At 36.3% G+C, this 15,432-nt stretch overlaps 1 protein-coding gene across 1 annotated transcript in view; it reads right to left on the bottom strand.

Annotated features, from left to right (window-relative positions):
• Positions 1–993: 993 nt before the first annotated feature.
• The window catches only part of LOC105258292 (cell adhesion molecule 2), an 80,488-nt gene continuing 66,049 nt past the window's right edge, over positions 994–15,432 (bottom strand). The window contains exons 7-9 of the mRNA XM_011269458.3: positions 9,298–9,410; positions 8,996–9,069; positions 994–2,786 (exon numbers count right to left, since the gene is read on the bottom strand). Coding sequence (XP_011267760.1) covers positions 2,704–2,786; positions 8,996–9,069; positions 9,298–9,410 — 270 coding nt within the window. The 3' untranslated portion in view covers positions 994–2,703. The remainder of the gene's footprint in view (positions 2,787–8,995; positions 9,070–9,297; positions 9,411–15,432) is intronic.

The raw sequence follows: 15,432 nt of genomic DNA on the forward strand, positions 1-15,432 counted from the left end.
TCGCGTAATATCTATATGAATATGCTCTCATCTGAATTTATCGCGAGAATTAATGTCCAACTTTCAATTATAGATCCGCTTCGTTGAGATATCGATATTCTTTGAATGGAGAGAACGTTTCGTTGATACTCGCGTTTCTTACGAGAACCTGGCGTGATATTTTATTATATTTATTATGCGACACACGCGATGTCGATTCGTCGATCGTGGCGACACACACGACTATACATGCGAGACACGCAAAAACATATCGTGGCACGCACATTCGGATGCGGGAATGTAACAACTATTAATCTCGGGTGAAAAAATAACGCATTTCCACGGAGAGTCCTGTATAAATATCCACGTCAGCTGTGTGTACGTTGAACTTTGCAAATTAATCGGCTTATGTGTATGAATCATATTTTCCGATCGTTCGCGATCGCTGATGGCGGCCGCTACCGTTCTGTGTGTATATGTTTATATATATGTTTGCATTGCAAAAAAAATAAACACTTCACGCAGTTCTCGTTATAGCTCTCGTGTTCGTTTCGCATTTTCTGCACGATCTCGCAAGTATCAAATGCATAGGGTAAACAGTGGACCGATAAGTTTCTTCATTTTTTATAAGATTATGATTGTAGAAATCATACTTTCAATTTATCATATTTTAATTTTTAAACATGTATATTCGTTAGTATTATACATTCATAATTAAAATTAATTAAGCACGACATATAAAATAATATAAATAAATTAGAATAATACTATAGTAGGGAAATGTCCAAAAAATTATTATCGTTATTAAATACATATATTAAATTAAAAATAAAATAATTAAATTTTTTTAAATTTGCTTAAAAGAATTAAATGAAATATATGTTAATATTTTATAATTACACGTTTTATAAATTTATTTAACCTTGACATTCTCATCAAATTTCAATTTCACATATTTTAAGAATTTTAATAATTCTTGAATAATACTTAAATAAATTAGAAACAGACGCGAAATGATAGGCAAATTTAATATTAGGCAATTTAACATACATTTTGACACAAATGTCATATAAAAATAAATATATTTTTTTTCAAGGCTTATCATAATTTTCCACATTATTAAAAATGATTTTGCCCAAGCATTACTGTTTACCCAAATAGCAAAATACTTTTAAATTTGCTCAAGCGGATTTTTAGGCATAAAATTGTATTATCGTATGCATTAAAAGGAGAGAGGGAGCATCTATTGGATGTTCGAGTTTCTTCTTGGCTTCTTATATTAATCACACACGTACCAATTAAAAGTTATAATTATAATGAAGGAAGCTTACGACGAGGCCCGATGAAAACGTATCTATCTATCTAAGGATTGTATATATTTACACTCGGTCGCTGCACGATACAATCGATAATGATTGTATTCTGACGACAATTGCTGCGCCCATTATCACTGACAACGATATCACGTCGAGAGGATTCTCGAATTTTGTGGTGCAACATCCTCGACATTTTTTCAACAAACAATCGCACAATTTTATAGTTATATATCATAAAATAATTTGTACATAATAAAAGTTATATAATTTTATGCAAAAGATAATACGTTGTTTTTAAAGCTACTTCCCCGAGAAATTTTTTTCGTATACATGTTGTTCTTTCTCTATTTTCAGATGATGCTTTCGAGTTGAGATAAATATAGACGAGATGAAAAAAATTCAGATACAAAAATACAAAACATAAAATTCACACACTTATTATTTCGTTTAAAAAATACTGTAGATGTCAAAGGCATTGCACCATAATAAAAATTGCACATGGAAATCAATATACGTCATTATTTACATTGCCAGATATATTTCTAGCTCGTTATATTCTCTTTTATTTCACTTTTTAAATTCTCGTTATTCGCTAATGTTATTTCTGTTACAGCAGTAAGACTTACTGTTCTTGTTTTCGAAAAATTTCATTTTTCGTTTATAATTCCAGTTGACTGCACCTCTTCTCTCTTTGAACTATTAGAAATATAATACGTGAAATAAAATTTCTGGGGTTCAAATTCATAAAGAAAACAAAACTTGATCTTGTAATTTCATTAATAATTTCTAATATTACGTTCTATTGCATTTCTATTGAACGTATTTATAATTTGACGAATTTAATTCAAAATTTATTTTACAATTGTAGAAGGAAAAGCTTTTATTTTCCAAATATATCATCAAGATGAAAAATTAGAAAAGTTCCCTCCCATTATCGAGAGTTTGAATCCCCGATTTCACAAATCATGACGCAGATATCGACTCCAACGGAATCGATGCTCGCCGAGAAGGAGTTTCTTGTACGTGCGAGAATTTCGTAGATGTGTCCACTCGATTATATGTCGCGTACTTTCTTTCGCGATTAATTAAACTATCTAAGATTATATATGTCGGGGAGATGGGCACAAAGTATTCTCGAGAACAAAGACGAGCAAATCTATGCTCGACCAGCTCGATATTTTCTCTAACGAGAAGGCACCGCGACGTAAAAATCACGAGGATTGTTCGCTGTTAACGATTAATAATTCTAATATATCCTCCGATTTTTCTCGTCGCAGTTTGCTCCGTATTAAGATATGATTGTCTTTCATTACGAAACTTTTGCCTCTCGCCTTTTGTTTCCTCCATGAATCGCTCTCCCCCTGTCTTCTCTCATGTTAAAATCGTCTCGACGTCCTCTTCGAAGGAATTACACGGGCAGCAGAAATCGTTGTAGGGCCGCTGCTGCCAGCAGACATAGCGAAGGAGTCGTCAGGGTAGCGAGACCTTGAACTGAAACATGATGGAATGAAAAGCTTAGAGATTGATATTTTTCTTCCATTTGTCTTTGATACGACTGTCAGTAACAATTTCACAACTAAAATAGAAAAATTAACAATTTATTCAATATAATAAAATTATTTCAATATAATATAAAATATTCAATATAATATAAAATTCAATATAATATAAAATATTCAATATAATATAAAATATTCAATATAATATAAAATTATTTATTTAAAGCTTATTAAAAAAATTTCTAGTATAAATGATATATTTTTATCATTTACAAATTAATTATTACAAGCTGTCTTATTATTTTGCTTTTATAAAGTTTTTTTTAAATAATATTTTCGTGTCCGATTTAATGACAATTGAATTTCCATCTAGTGGAGAAAAGATTCTAATTTTAACTTGAATGACAATGTAATATCAATTGTATGAGAGACATTTAATTATTCCAGTTACAGACAGTCGCAGATAAAAATTATATAATAGAATAAAAAAAAACATCACTCGTCGCAAATCCTCTGTTGTCACATCAGTGCGAAATAATATGAATAAAGTGCATACGTGAAAAAATATGAATAAGAATTTTGTATGTAAGTGCATGTGTAATTTTTTTCTATAAAAAATTATACATATATTAATCTATTTCGTGTATATATGTGATTTTAAAAAATAAATCCGTCTATCTGCCAAATCATAAATTAAGCAAATTTTTCTTAGTAAAATTAAAAAATATAATAATCGGAAAAAATATAAAGCTCATTATAAGGATACATAAAATATCTAATAAAAATGCGTAGTTTAGAGATCTGTGTAAGCTTGCGCGTATATCATTTATTTGCAGGATTTGCAGGCAATAATAATTATAGATTTTAAATTATAAATTTTTCCCCAGATAGGAGATAATCTAAATCGAGATTGTTACTTCCATGGCGCACGAGTGCTTTGAGACAACTCGATAAGCTCATTTCCTTTAGAGATGCCGTAGTTTAACTGTAACGTGTAACTTTTGGACACATCTTGTAACAAGATGAAACGACTTCACAAACATGATCCTTATTCTTACATTACTGCGCATTTTCAATGCCGATAGCTTCTTTAGTTTGTTGTTAGTTTTGTCCTTATCCGACTCTGTATTCAAATACGTGTAACACGTAAAAATCTAACGAAGAAAAATGTGGTCATTGAATGAAAAATCAATATGTCACATGTGTATGTATGATGAATTACAGTGAGCGTCATAAAATGCGTCACGCAAAAAAATATTTTTACCATAAAAATGTATCCTACTCACGCGTATGTACATGTATGTACATGTAAAATGTTACATACCTGGTACATTAATTCATTGAAATTATAATAAACCAGAATAGAGTCTCTTTCAGTCTCTTTCAGTCTCTTTCAGTCTCTTTCAGTTGCGTTAATATTTTATTATAATAAAAATTTTATAAAGCAATCCGATTGTTTTTCTCTTTGGTGAAAGATTGACCCGCAATAAAGCCCAACGAGAATTCGTTACTTCTTCCGGTAGAAAATAAGAAGAATATTACAGACTTGTGACAACGTGACTGTCATACATCATGTGAAAAAGCAAAACAATGTAACCGCTATTCAGGCAAGGTAAACAGACAGACAATACCAGTCATTCATATGACATAACTCGAGAGTCCTGTTGAATTACTGAAAATCATCTAACTACTCGATACAGTTTTTCAGAGTGTTATTTTATATTCTATTTTTTTTCGTCGAGAACAAGCCAACGAATATGTGCGGTATTTCTATTCACGCTTCGAAGAGAACGGCATTCAGCTCATTCCGGAAATATAAAGAGAAATACAATATCGTCGATATAACATAACCCAGCCGGAGCTATTGTCGGTTCATTCTCGCTGCGTTTCGATATTATTTGTGAAAAGAATAAAGTTACGCGTATAGTCTTTCCGCTTTTCATATAAAAGTTACGCATTGAAGTATATGATCGAGGGTCGCTACTACCTGTCTCGAACGTGTCATCGCTCTTCTATTATTTCTCTTCTGTGATTTTTGCGAAAAAAAGTATGTGATAAAATCTAGGTATTCATATTCTAGCGCTAAAATTTTATTCCATTTTTCAATTTTGTTACTTATATTATTATATTTTGCTTTATGTTCTCCACTTTTTTAAAAATAGAATTGCAAACGCAAAATTGATATTCAATAATTATATGTTAATTGCCGGTTTAATGTCTTATTTTATAATGGCAACTTAATATATTACAATAATTACAATTTTTAAAAAATATGTAATTTAATTCATTATTTTCATTATTAAAGTATTAAATTAGTAAATTAGTAACGCGATAGATATATTCGTGTAGCGTATAATAAATATATGTATAACACGATATTTTATTCTATAGCACAAACATAATTACGTAATTAACAAAATATTACGACAATGTTTTAAAGTGACATTTTTTAAGAGTTATCCAGCTTTAATTCATTTTATTCAGTTAAAATGAATTAAAGCTGGGGCCAAGTCAGACACTTTGGCGAGATTGACGACGCCGTGGCCGAGTTAAATAGCGACTAGGTTAAAGGAACGAGGGAGGAAAAAAGGGGGAATAATTCGAAAAGTCGCGTGGAGGGAAACCAGGACGAGAGAGAGCGAGAACGAGAGGAGCGACACAGGGAGACGATAGGGGTGGGTCCCGTTGATAGAAAGAAAACTGATAGTTGGTTGGAGGTTCGAGCTATAAGGTAGCTACCTCGGCGATAAATGCAGGAGGCGTAGCGACCGTCGCGTAGAGCGCTTCCAAGAACGATTCCGCCTAATGAGAAAATCGAAGATCGTTAAGAGCAATTTCTTCGAGTCGTTCGGCGTCTTTTCCGGTTTGCCTTGCCTCTTTTTACCTGTCCTCTCTGCCTGTCCGTGTCGTTCGATCTGACTTCACCGACAGACGTTATCTCCTTCCCTCTTCCTTTTGCCTGCCTCTTTCTTTCTCTCTTTCTCGCGTGAGGAGGCTCTCCACCGCGTGTCCGTTACCCTTTCGCGTTTATTTCTTTTACCCTTTTACCCCCGTGTCTCGTGCATCGGTCGATATTCGGAGAGGCCCACTTATCTAATTAGGCCGAGTGCCGTTCAACGGGATATTTAACGACCATAAAAGCATGCGACTCTTCGTCACATTTCGTTCATCATTACAATGAGTATGCTCGATAATTCTTGAATGCATAATTACGATAAATAGCGACCGATCGTGACAAATGTTGTGTAGTTATCATCCGATGCTATTATTCAAATAAATTCAGGAATTATTTACGGATTAAAAAAAGGAAATATATCCTCTTGTTGTCTTCTTGTTCGCGAAAACTCATTATACGTTAATCATTCAACGTTAATCTCTCATTTTGGTCACAAAATCGGGGCTTTTCGCGGCATTGAAATTTTACCCAAGGCGCCTCGAGATGATTAAACAATGTACGCGAATTGGCTTGACTTACGTTTGAAATATTTCTAAACGCGAGGCGCCGCCGCGGTTACCGCACAAAACGATTCCGATAACGCGAGCCACGTTTGTATGCGCCGAAATGTTTGTCGATTTACAATGGCGTAGTTATACGGCGGAGCTAGTCAAATGCCGCGTATTATATGCATTGTAATTCCCTCCGCCCGCCCACCCGCCCGCTCGCGGGATTTGTATTGCGCGGCGTGACGCGACAGAACACGCGACTAACGCGCATTTGATTATTCTCGTTACGCATTCGTAATGCATGAATCGTTACGGCCTCGTGACGCATTCTCAAAAATCGCTCGTCGTTGTCGAATCGCGAAAATGTTTATCCGCCGATCGCGATTGTTATACAGGTGAAAGAAATTTCATTTCCGTCAATCACTCGCGCGACGCACGCGCGCGAAATAACTCTCCAGCCGAAGGAATTTCTCGACAATATATACTATATATTTTTCTTTCATTCGGTTAATCGCGTCGCAAAGTGGACGAATTATCGATTATCTCTTTCTTTCTTTTAATTTTTAACACACCGCTCGCCGTCTATAATCGTTTCCGGAATTTTAATGCCGACAACTCGGCGACTGTAACTAGCAAGAATATGGAGCGCGCGACATGTAATAACACTCTCTAAATTACATACGAGAAACGTGTCCGCCGCAGGTGTTCCACTGGTTGCGTATTTTTCGACGTATTTTTCACCGGCATGTACGATCGTATACAAATGCGGTAAATCGTTGATTACTTTTGTGACCCTAATAAAAGAGAGATACGCGCGTTCAAAATGGTGTGAATCGCTGGCTGATCGACTGTGGCGGCTCATTCTGGCAAAATTGACCCGAATCGAAGCGCGATGCTCCAGGCGGAGAGTGCACCGCGCGTGCATCTCTTTCTCCCTCTTGCTCGGCTGCTGCCATTGCGATTTCAACGACCGGTCAGCAGCGAATGTCTGCGCGTTCCCACGAAAAATAGCGTGCTTACATCACCACGAAATATTGTCATCGCACCGCGTGTAAACGAGTGCGCTCGTTTACGAAAAGTCGATTTATGGTCTATCGAGCGAGTCGAAAAATGTTGCGGTGAAACTCTCGTGATACACATACACATACGTCGACACACACACATATATATATATATATATATATATATATATATATATGTCGACGCATGTCCTACACGCACGCGCACGCACACGCACACCCACGCAAGCTATGCACGCGTTGTAACGCCACGCGCGTATCGTGAATTTCTTATTGTAACTCGAATTGCGTGACGCGAGGGATTAGTTGATAAATATTTAACCGCGTTGCACGCCGGGCGTTGCCGGAAATGCGAGTACATACGAGACACACCACTGTATACGATTTGATGAATCACGTATCCTCCCCCCTCTTCCCTCCCACCCTCCTCCACCTCTTCGAATTCGCCGTTCCGATTTTCTCTCTCGACGATATCTCGTGCAAGGGAAACGAAGCGTTTCCGCATCGCCGTAATTTCGCCCTTATTGCGTGTATGCTCCGTATGTATCGATTGCCTTATAACACGGCTTCGAAGGTGAGGAGAGACGGAAAGCGAAGGAAGGACGACGAAGCAGGAGGATTCAAGGGAAAAATAGGGTTAATTTAAGTTAAACACGATAATGAACGACGCGCGGTTGCGAGCGAATCCGAAGAGACGCGACGAGAAAAGATTAAAGTAGCCGTAGGTACGATCGGGCCAGCCCGTGTTGCGCGAGAGCAGGTGGTAACGGTTGTAAATTATTGTCTTAATTTCTCCGCAACCCTTGCTCTCTCCACGAGCTGGCCGGACCTCGCCAGGTCCCACGCTAATTTCGCATGCCAGGAAATAATAAAGCGTATAAATTCCCTCGAGTGGAGTTGCTTTAAAAGAAACGAACAGAATATCGATAATTGGAACTCACTATAGCGAATACAAACATTCGATTCCAAGTAGTGGCTAGTGGCTAGAGTGTGTGATTCTAATTTTACATACTCTATAAAATTCGAGACGGAATCGTATTTATAACTTATTGAATTGTATAAATGTAAAACTATAGATATAAAAAAGTTTGTGCATGTGTAATTGAATTTTATTCTCACTGACTTTTTATTTTCAGATCTACCATCTGTTTATTATCATTTAACTATATGTATCCATGGTAATTTTAAAAAATAAATGTCTACATATGTGCAAAAATTATTTAATTTTCTCTTGAACCTATGATCTATTTTCGAGATCGAGACATTGCTATTTCAAATTACATATATAGTTAAAAAGTGCATAGATTAAATTTCTCATCTTATTGCACATTTGACATACATCTCTGATATGCATTTCTATCTAATAAAATGATATATATAGAAACAGGAAATTTTAATGCAATTATTAATTTTATAGTGATTTTTTATTGTAACCTCCTATTTCTCTGCAAATAGATTTTCTACTCGTATGTTCACACAGTATATTGTACATAGAGTTCTGTTTCTAATATAATCTAATATAGTATTATCGTGTATCGTCTAAAAAATGAAGATTATATATATATATACATCAATCAAACGTTATTTTAAATTCTCGTTTTTTATGTGGGTTTAATTTATTTAGTTAAAAATGACGAGACGCGGCAATTATCATTATCGTAGCCACGCAAGCTTCGAGCTTCAGCCCCGATTTATTCACCGGTTATATATCATTGTACGTGGCGTCATGTAAACTTACCGAAGACCTCGGTGTTGCGCGTGTCGATGAACGGGTTGTTGATGTCGTGACTCGATCGCACCGTCGCTTCGCACCTGCAACAAGACATTCGATCATGCTTCGGGGTCAGAGCGCGATAGTTTTTCTAGGCCGGTCAGACAAAAGGGTAAATTATCGCGCTCCATCGCGCGAAACTCGCGTAAAACGAACTCCTGCTCGCGAGCAAGCGCGATGTATATTTATGGGGTATGTGCCGAGGTGCCATAAGCAACAGCTACGTCGAACGACGGAAATATACTACACGTTGTAAAAACCGATATTACCTGACGTTTATCTTGTCGCTTGCGAGATGACCCGGCTCTAGCTCGAGCAGCAGACTCGATATCGTTGAGTACAGTCCGTGTTGCTCGAACACCATTTCCGAATCGGATTTCACCTGGAAAAAACATCGTTCATTGCAGTAACGTTTTCCCTTGCGGCGACCAAATCCAATTGCATTGAAAGTAACTTTCCGATTTCGAGCATCGGGAAAGAATGAATAAGTTCCGAACATGGAATCATCGATCGATCGCTATTATAAGCTTCGAATATGAATAGACCGACTGTCGTGCTATAAATAAATCTTTATTATCTCACTCAAAATTACTTTAGATTAGTCATAATTTTACGTAATTAATTAACTTGAAAGCTCGTCTAATTTTAAGAGATTGATAAATTATTAAGAAAGTGTAAAAATATTATTAGTCGTATATATTAGTGCATAAATTAGTCTATAAAAGAACAGTTATCTTCGCTTTAATTATATTCGCTTTTAAGAGACATTATTATTCCAGTTTCTAATCCGTGTTAATTAATCGAGATTCTCTCGGGACTAAGAACCTTGCATAAGAAGGACGACATAAATCGCAAGAGCATATGACGCAAGGATACGTATGAGGTAATTATGCATCTAATAAATCATAGACGTAGTATCGCAAAGCCAAGATGCGAGGGAAGAAGAAGGGATGCGTGGAATGCATCGTCTCGGCGAACGCAAAGACATCGAAGAGGAAATAGGAAGCGTAAATGCGATGCCGCAGGCCTCGATAATGCATCCGCACGTTGCTTCGACGTGATTTCACTGATCCTACCGGGTGTGCATTATGCAACGTGATACAGCGAACAAATATCGTTTAGAGACGAAGTTAATATCGGTGCGACAGCTTCGAGATTATCGCGAACTTGATTACGGGATATCGTGTTGAAATGGAATTAAATGTAAACAGTTGTGTTGGCAAACAACAGCCGGTATCGCGGATAAAGTTCTCATTATTATATATGAGATTGCAATCATATAGTAAATGTATTATAGTCATTAACTCAGTAAATGTGAAAAATATAGAACGATTAAAAACTATTTTTCTATGTATGAGAATAAATTTTTCCATGTATGAGAATAAATTTTACATAAATGCTAGAGATGTGAAATATGTTTTATTATTACGTATATTATTTTATATTACGTATATTATATTATATATTATATAAAAGGAAACCTTATTTATTTTAATAAATTTTAATTTTATCATATGATTATTTACTTTTCCCCTCTTTTTCCCTCTCTCTCTCTATCTCTCTCACTCTCCTGTTTTACATTACTGTTAAATTTTCTACAAATATGTGCTTAGTACTTATTACTTTTGATTAAATCTCTTGTTTTATATCTTTCAACACATTTATTTGTAATGTTAAAATTATGTATCATTCAATTAATAAATAAATAAATCAAATGCTGCGTATAATTTTGTAATTCATGAATGTATCTAGAGTAGCAAAAATTGCAATACTAATTCATCGTGGAAACGTTCTTTATCCTTTTTATCCTTATACTGTATTAATATCAGAATGATGTCGCTCAAAGAAACGTACGTAGTTGGCGCGAAGGCATCTTTTTATGATTAATATTTATTACGGTAAAAGATAACGCGCGGTGAAATGTATTAATGATACTTTCCAACATTTCTTCAAACGCGTTTGTCAGATTCGTCGTATTCGTGTCTTGACTTTATGCAACCAGCCAGATATACGGACATCGCTTTGTAATTCAAGTCTTTCAAGTCTTTCAGTCTTTCTTTATACCGTATGTCGTACTTTATGCGACTAAAATTTCCATTTTTTTGCCTCGACGACAATTCTGCTCGCTTATTCCGCATCGTCTTTTCCCTCTCGTTCTACCAATTTTATTCTGTAGGACTTTGTGTGTCCTCCCGTTTATCTTCGAAAATCGAGGCTCGACTTTGTCACCCCCTATTAATAAACCACCTTATGACTGTAATTTCGCGTGTGCACGTGCGAGTTGAACTTTATGCGACTGTGCACACAGGACAGACTCTTAAATATTTCTATCATGAACGAAAAACTTTGGCACCGCCTGTGCGTGTATACGCGTTGAGCAAGATGGGCAACGGTGCGGAACGTGCGAAAGTTGACAGACGAAACTTTGTCGGAAGTTTCGACGTCGACGCTCGTTTGAAGTGCAGAATTTCGTAATTAAGGTAACGAAATCGCGCGATTGCCGTGGCACGATTACGCAAATGGGGTGAAAGGGACGAGTTTGGGTTTCGTTTGAATGTTGTCGAGGATAAGTCGAGCCTCGCCTCGGATGGATAAGCGCGTCTCGAGGCAAGAATGCTGATGATGTACAAAAGGAATGCCGGTATTTCAAGAATGACAAAGATCCGGCGGCCATTACGTTGAAATATTTCAACGGCTTGATATTGTTTCGGCATATTATCAATAAATTTTAACGCGCTCGCTCCGTATTTTCTGCATCGCTTATGAATTCTACAATGCTTCCTTGTCTCTGATTTTTGTTGCCGAGCACCGTATGTCTCTTTGTACAGCGAAAGCACACTCGTTCCTGATACGCTACTCTGTACATTTGGCTGCATATATTCCACTTTGTGCAAAAATACGATGCAATTTTATCATTTCTCCTGGCATATCTACGGCGCACTTATATATTTATCTTTGAACAATTGTCGTCCGGCAGTTTGTCTTAACGTGTGCTCGATAAAAAGTAACAACGAAAAGAGATAAGAAAATTTAAAAGCCGAGAAATTAAATCATTTTTAAATTACTCGGATGTTGCTGAGTCTGTTAATTGCATCCACTGCGATTTGCAATTGCCATCATTTCTGATCACATCTCTTTTTCTACTGAATTATAGTATATATATGTGTATATAACGCCAACAATTTTCTTCAATCTTACAATTTAGATTTTTCTCCTTGTATTTGTGTTCCATCGAAATACAAGCGAGTTTTATTTTATAAAAAATAACGCAATCTTTTGCGCGAGTTACCTTTTCCTTCTCTTATTAGCTTATTTATCGAAACCTCTAGCGTATTTTTGATCGATAATTCATGATTTTCGATTGAAAAATAAGCTCTAATGATAACTTATAGCTTTCTATAATCATAAACAAATATACAATATACGTATATTTTCGTTTAGATAAAAACCAAAATTATCGTAAAGACTAACTAATATATAATATATAAACTAATTAATTATTGCGGAATATATTTCGTCCGAAATGGACGTTTGAAAGGAAGCTAGCTTTTATGCACCGGCTAATAATATTTACTCGGCACAGTAATCCTTGATCTATTATCCTCGCAGATGCAAACGATCGTGAACATATAATATTCATTGTAGTTTCGCAATGATGCTACGAGCCACAATGGCATTTGCTTTTACAGCAACATAATTCATAAAAATACTCGTTCAACCGGTATATGGCAATCCTTGAGTGGTGCCATTTTCGCTGCTTTTATACGACGACCTGACGATAAAGGGTTGAAAGACGCATGACTATTACGAGGTTAGCGATCTGGAAATCAGCTGCCCTCGCTTTTTCTCGTGAATGATTATGACGCGTCACACTGACTTTATCTTTTTGTGTGTAATTAGGATAATAATAAAAAAAACTAGAATATATGCAATTTTAAAGTTATTTTTTTATTTAATTTTCAGAGATACGATATTTTTTTCGATTTATTTTTTAGTTCATACTTATCAAAAAATTAATTAAAATTTGTTTGATAAAATCCACACGCATATAAATAAATAAATATATATATATATATATATATATATATATATATACAATTATTTGAAGATAAATAAATCATGAAACTGAATAACTTGTTAATAATTGTTAACAGTGATATTTAATTTAAGCTCTTTGGAGACGAATTTACTGAAATTGGAAAAAACTTTTTTATCATTTTTTTCAATTATATTTTTTTACCAAAATATTTACACAATTATTAAATAAAACAGAAAAAAATTGGAGAGTACTTAAAACCTCTGAAAAAAATAATATATTATATATGGTCATTGTGTATTTAATTATTCCTGAAAGAATTTTATGCGCTTTAATGTACGCATATGTATACCAATATTCTTTTAAAGAGGTTAAAATATTAAAAATTAAATAGAGTCACATGCGAAATTAAAAATGAATAAATGTAAAGTTTTTATCTGTCGATTGCAAACGTAAAATTAAAACAGAAAAAAGAATTCACGAGTATGCCCGAGAAGGAAACAAAGGTAACAGATCTTTCAACGCAGAAACCAATTTGATCGGTTCTACGATCTTTTCGTCACTTTATAACGACAATGATTCTTCCATTATATGCTGCTCATCCGCGACATATTTCCGAAGTTGGCGAGTGATCGAACTTTTTCCCTTCGCAAGATTACTTGACTCGCGTTAACAGGTTTTTCGAGTCTCGCGACACGAACATTTCCGAAACAATATTACTTGTTAAGTGCTATACTAAACTCGCGCAACTTCTAATGGACGTCGTTGGGAACGTTGCAAAGTTTTCTCGAAGGGAAAACGGGGTAAAAGAGGTGGGGGTATGTTTCCGCGGAAAAGGAAGGCCGGAATCCAAAAGATAAGAGAGAAAGTTTTGGCGCCGCCGCATGCGATCCACTGTAAAGAAGCTCTAAAGAAGCATCGCTCGTTATATTGGCGTAATCTTTAACTCTTTAAAGCTTCACCGGAAAGCATTTTACGCTACGCCATTTGCCTATTCTCAACGTAAGCCCCGAGTTTATCGACACTTTCTACGTTCCGTCTCTGCTCATCACAGCCAGTGAATAGTCTTTCGTTTAAAAGAAGTAGCCCTTCTTATGTATCAAATTGAATACGCGATTTCATATTTTCGGTATTACAACATCGGAAGAAAATCTTGCGAGAAACACAATCCAATTATAATCCGGTCTACTTATTTTACATATATACATAAATTTATTCAAGATTGCAAACAGAAAAGAAACTGTTAGTAATTTTTTATCCCGCGTAAGTTACGATTGTTGTAATCCTTTGCCTTCTCTGCTCGAGATAAGATTAATATTCTCTTTGGAACTTGGATCTATAGCATCTCTCCCTAGCGTATTTAATTGTTCCTATTATTCTCCGTAGGATGAAAATAATTACGAGTCTGCTCCGGTCAAAAACCGGAGCCAAGATATTCGGCATTCCCTCCAGATGATTTTAGCGAATTTCTTCCTTATTCTCGCCCCGAGCCAAGAGTATGTCCGCGTTTTCTTCCCTCGGCAGCCGATAACGATACATCAATATGCATGCGATAGAAGCTACGATGGCCTCGAGCGATAGGAGGATTGAATTATTCGTGACGAGAGAATGGAAACTTTGTAATAATAACGTGAAACGAGAGAAATAAAAATTCCCCACGCCGAATAAAACTCTCCCTCTCTCTCTTTCTCTCTCGATTTATCGAACGTGTCTGTTCTCAGTGCGCGAAAAACAGACATCGACGAACGACAGACGGTGCTAGGCGTGCTAGATTTAAAAACACGAGCAAAGTGAACGGATAGGATAAGAATAAAGCCCGCTCTTTTCTGAATTCATCTGGGATTATCGTGCGGCAAGCAGGAGATAACAATTAAGCGGGGAATTCTCGTGCGAATCTTCGTTCTCGCTCCGGTCGCTCTTCTTCCACCAAACGCAAATTGGCCCTTTCTTATTGTACGCTCTGGATTAATGAGAGAGTCGTGGTCTTTTTCCCGTCGCGTCCCTTCGGGCCTTCGTCCCTTTACGCTTCCGATTCGCTTCAATTCGATTCGCGATGCTCGCCGCGAGGTTATAAACAGAAGTTTGGAGTTGACTGGATAGAAACGAGAGATGGAAAGCGGGAGTAAAATCACCGTGCGACACCGGTATACGACGCGCATTGGAAGGCGCTGAACAGCGGTGTTCAGTGGTGGTCGATGTTACTGTACGAGGGATCCGTTTCGCCGGCCGTTAATTAGAGCTTTGGCTCATCAAGCGTCGCCGTTGCTTGCGCGATGAAATCGAGCTACGTCGCCGCGACGGCCCAACTCTCTCTCAGTCGGCTTACTGTGAAATCAGCTTGCCCGCCGCTCGCTCTTCCCTTTCCTCG

This window comes from Camponotus floridanus, unplaced genomic scaffold (assembly GCF_003227725.1).
Source record: "Camponotus floridanus strain SB8 unplaced genomic scaffold, Cflo_v7.5 scaffold2, whole genome shotgun sequence".
NCBI classification, from domain to species: Eukaryota; Metazoa; Arthropoda; class Insecta; order Hymenoptera; family Formicidae; genus Camponotus; species Camponotus floridanus.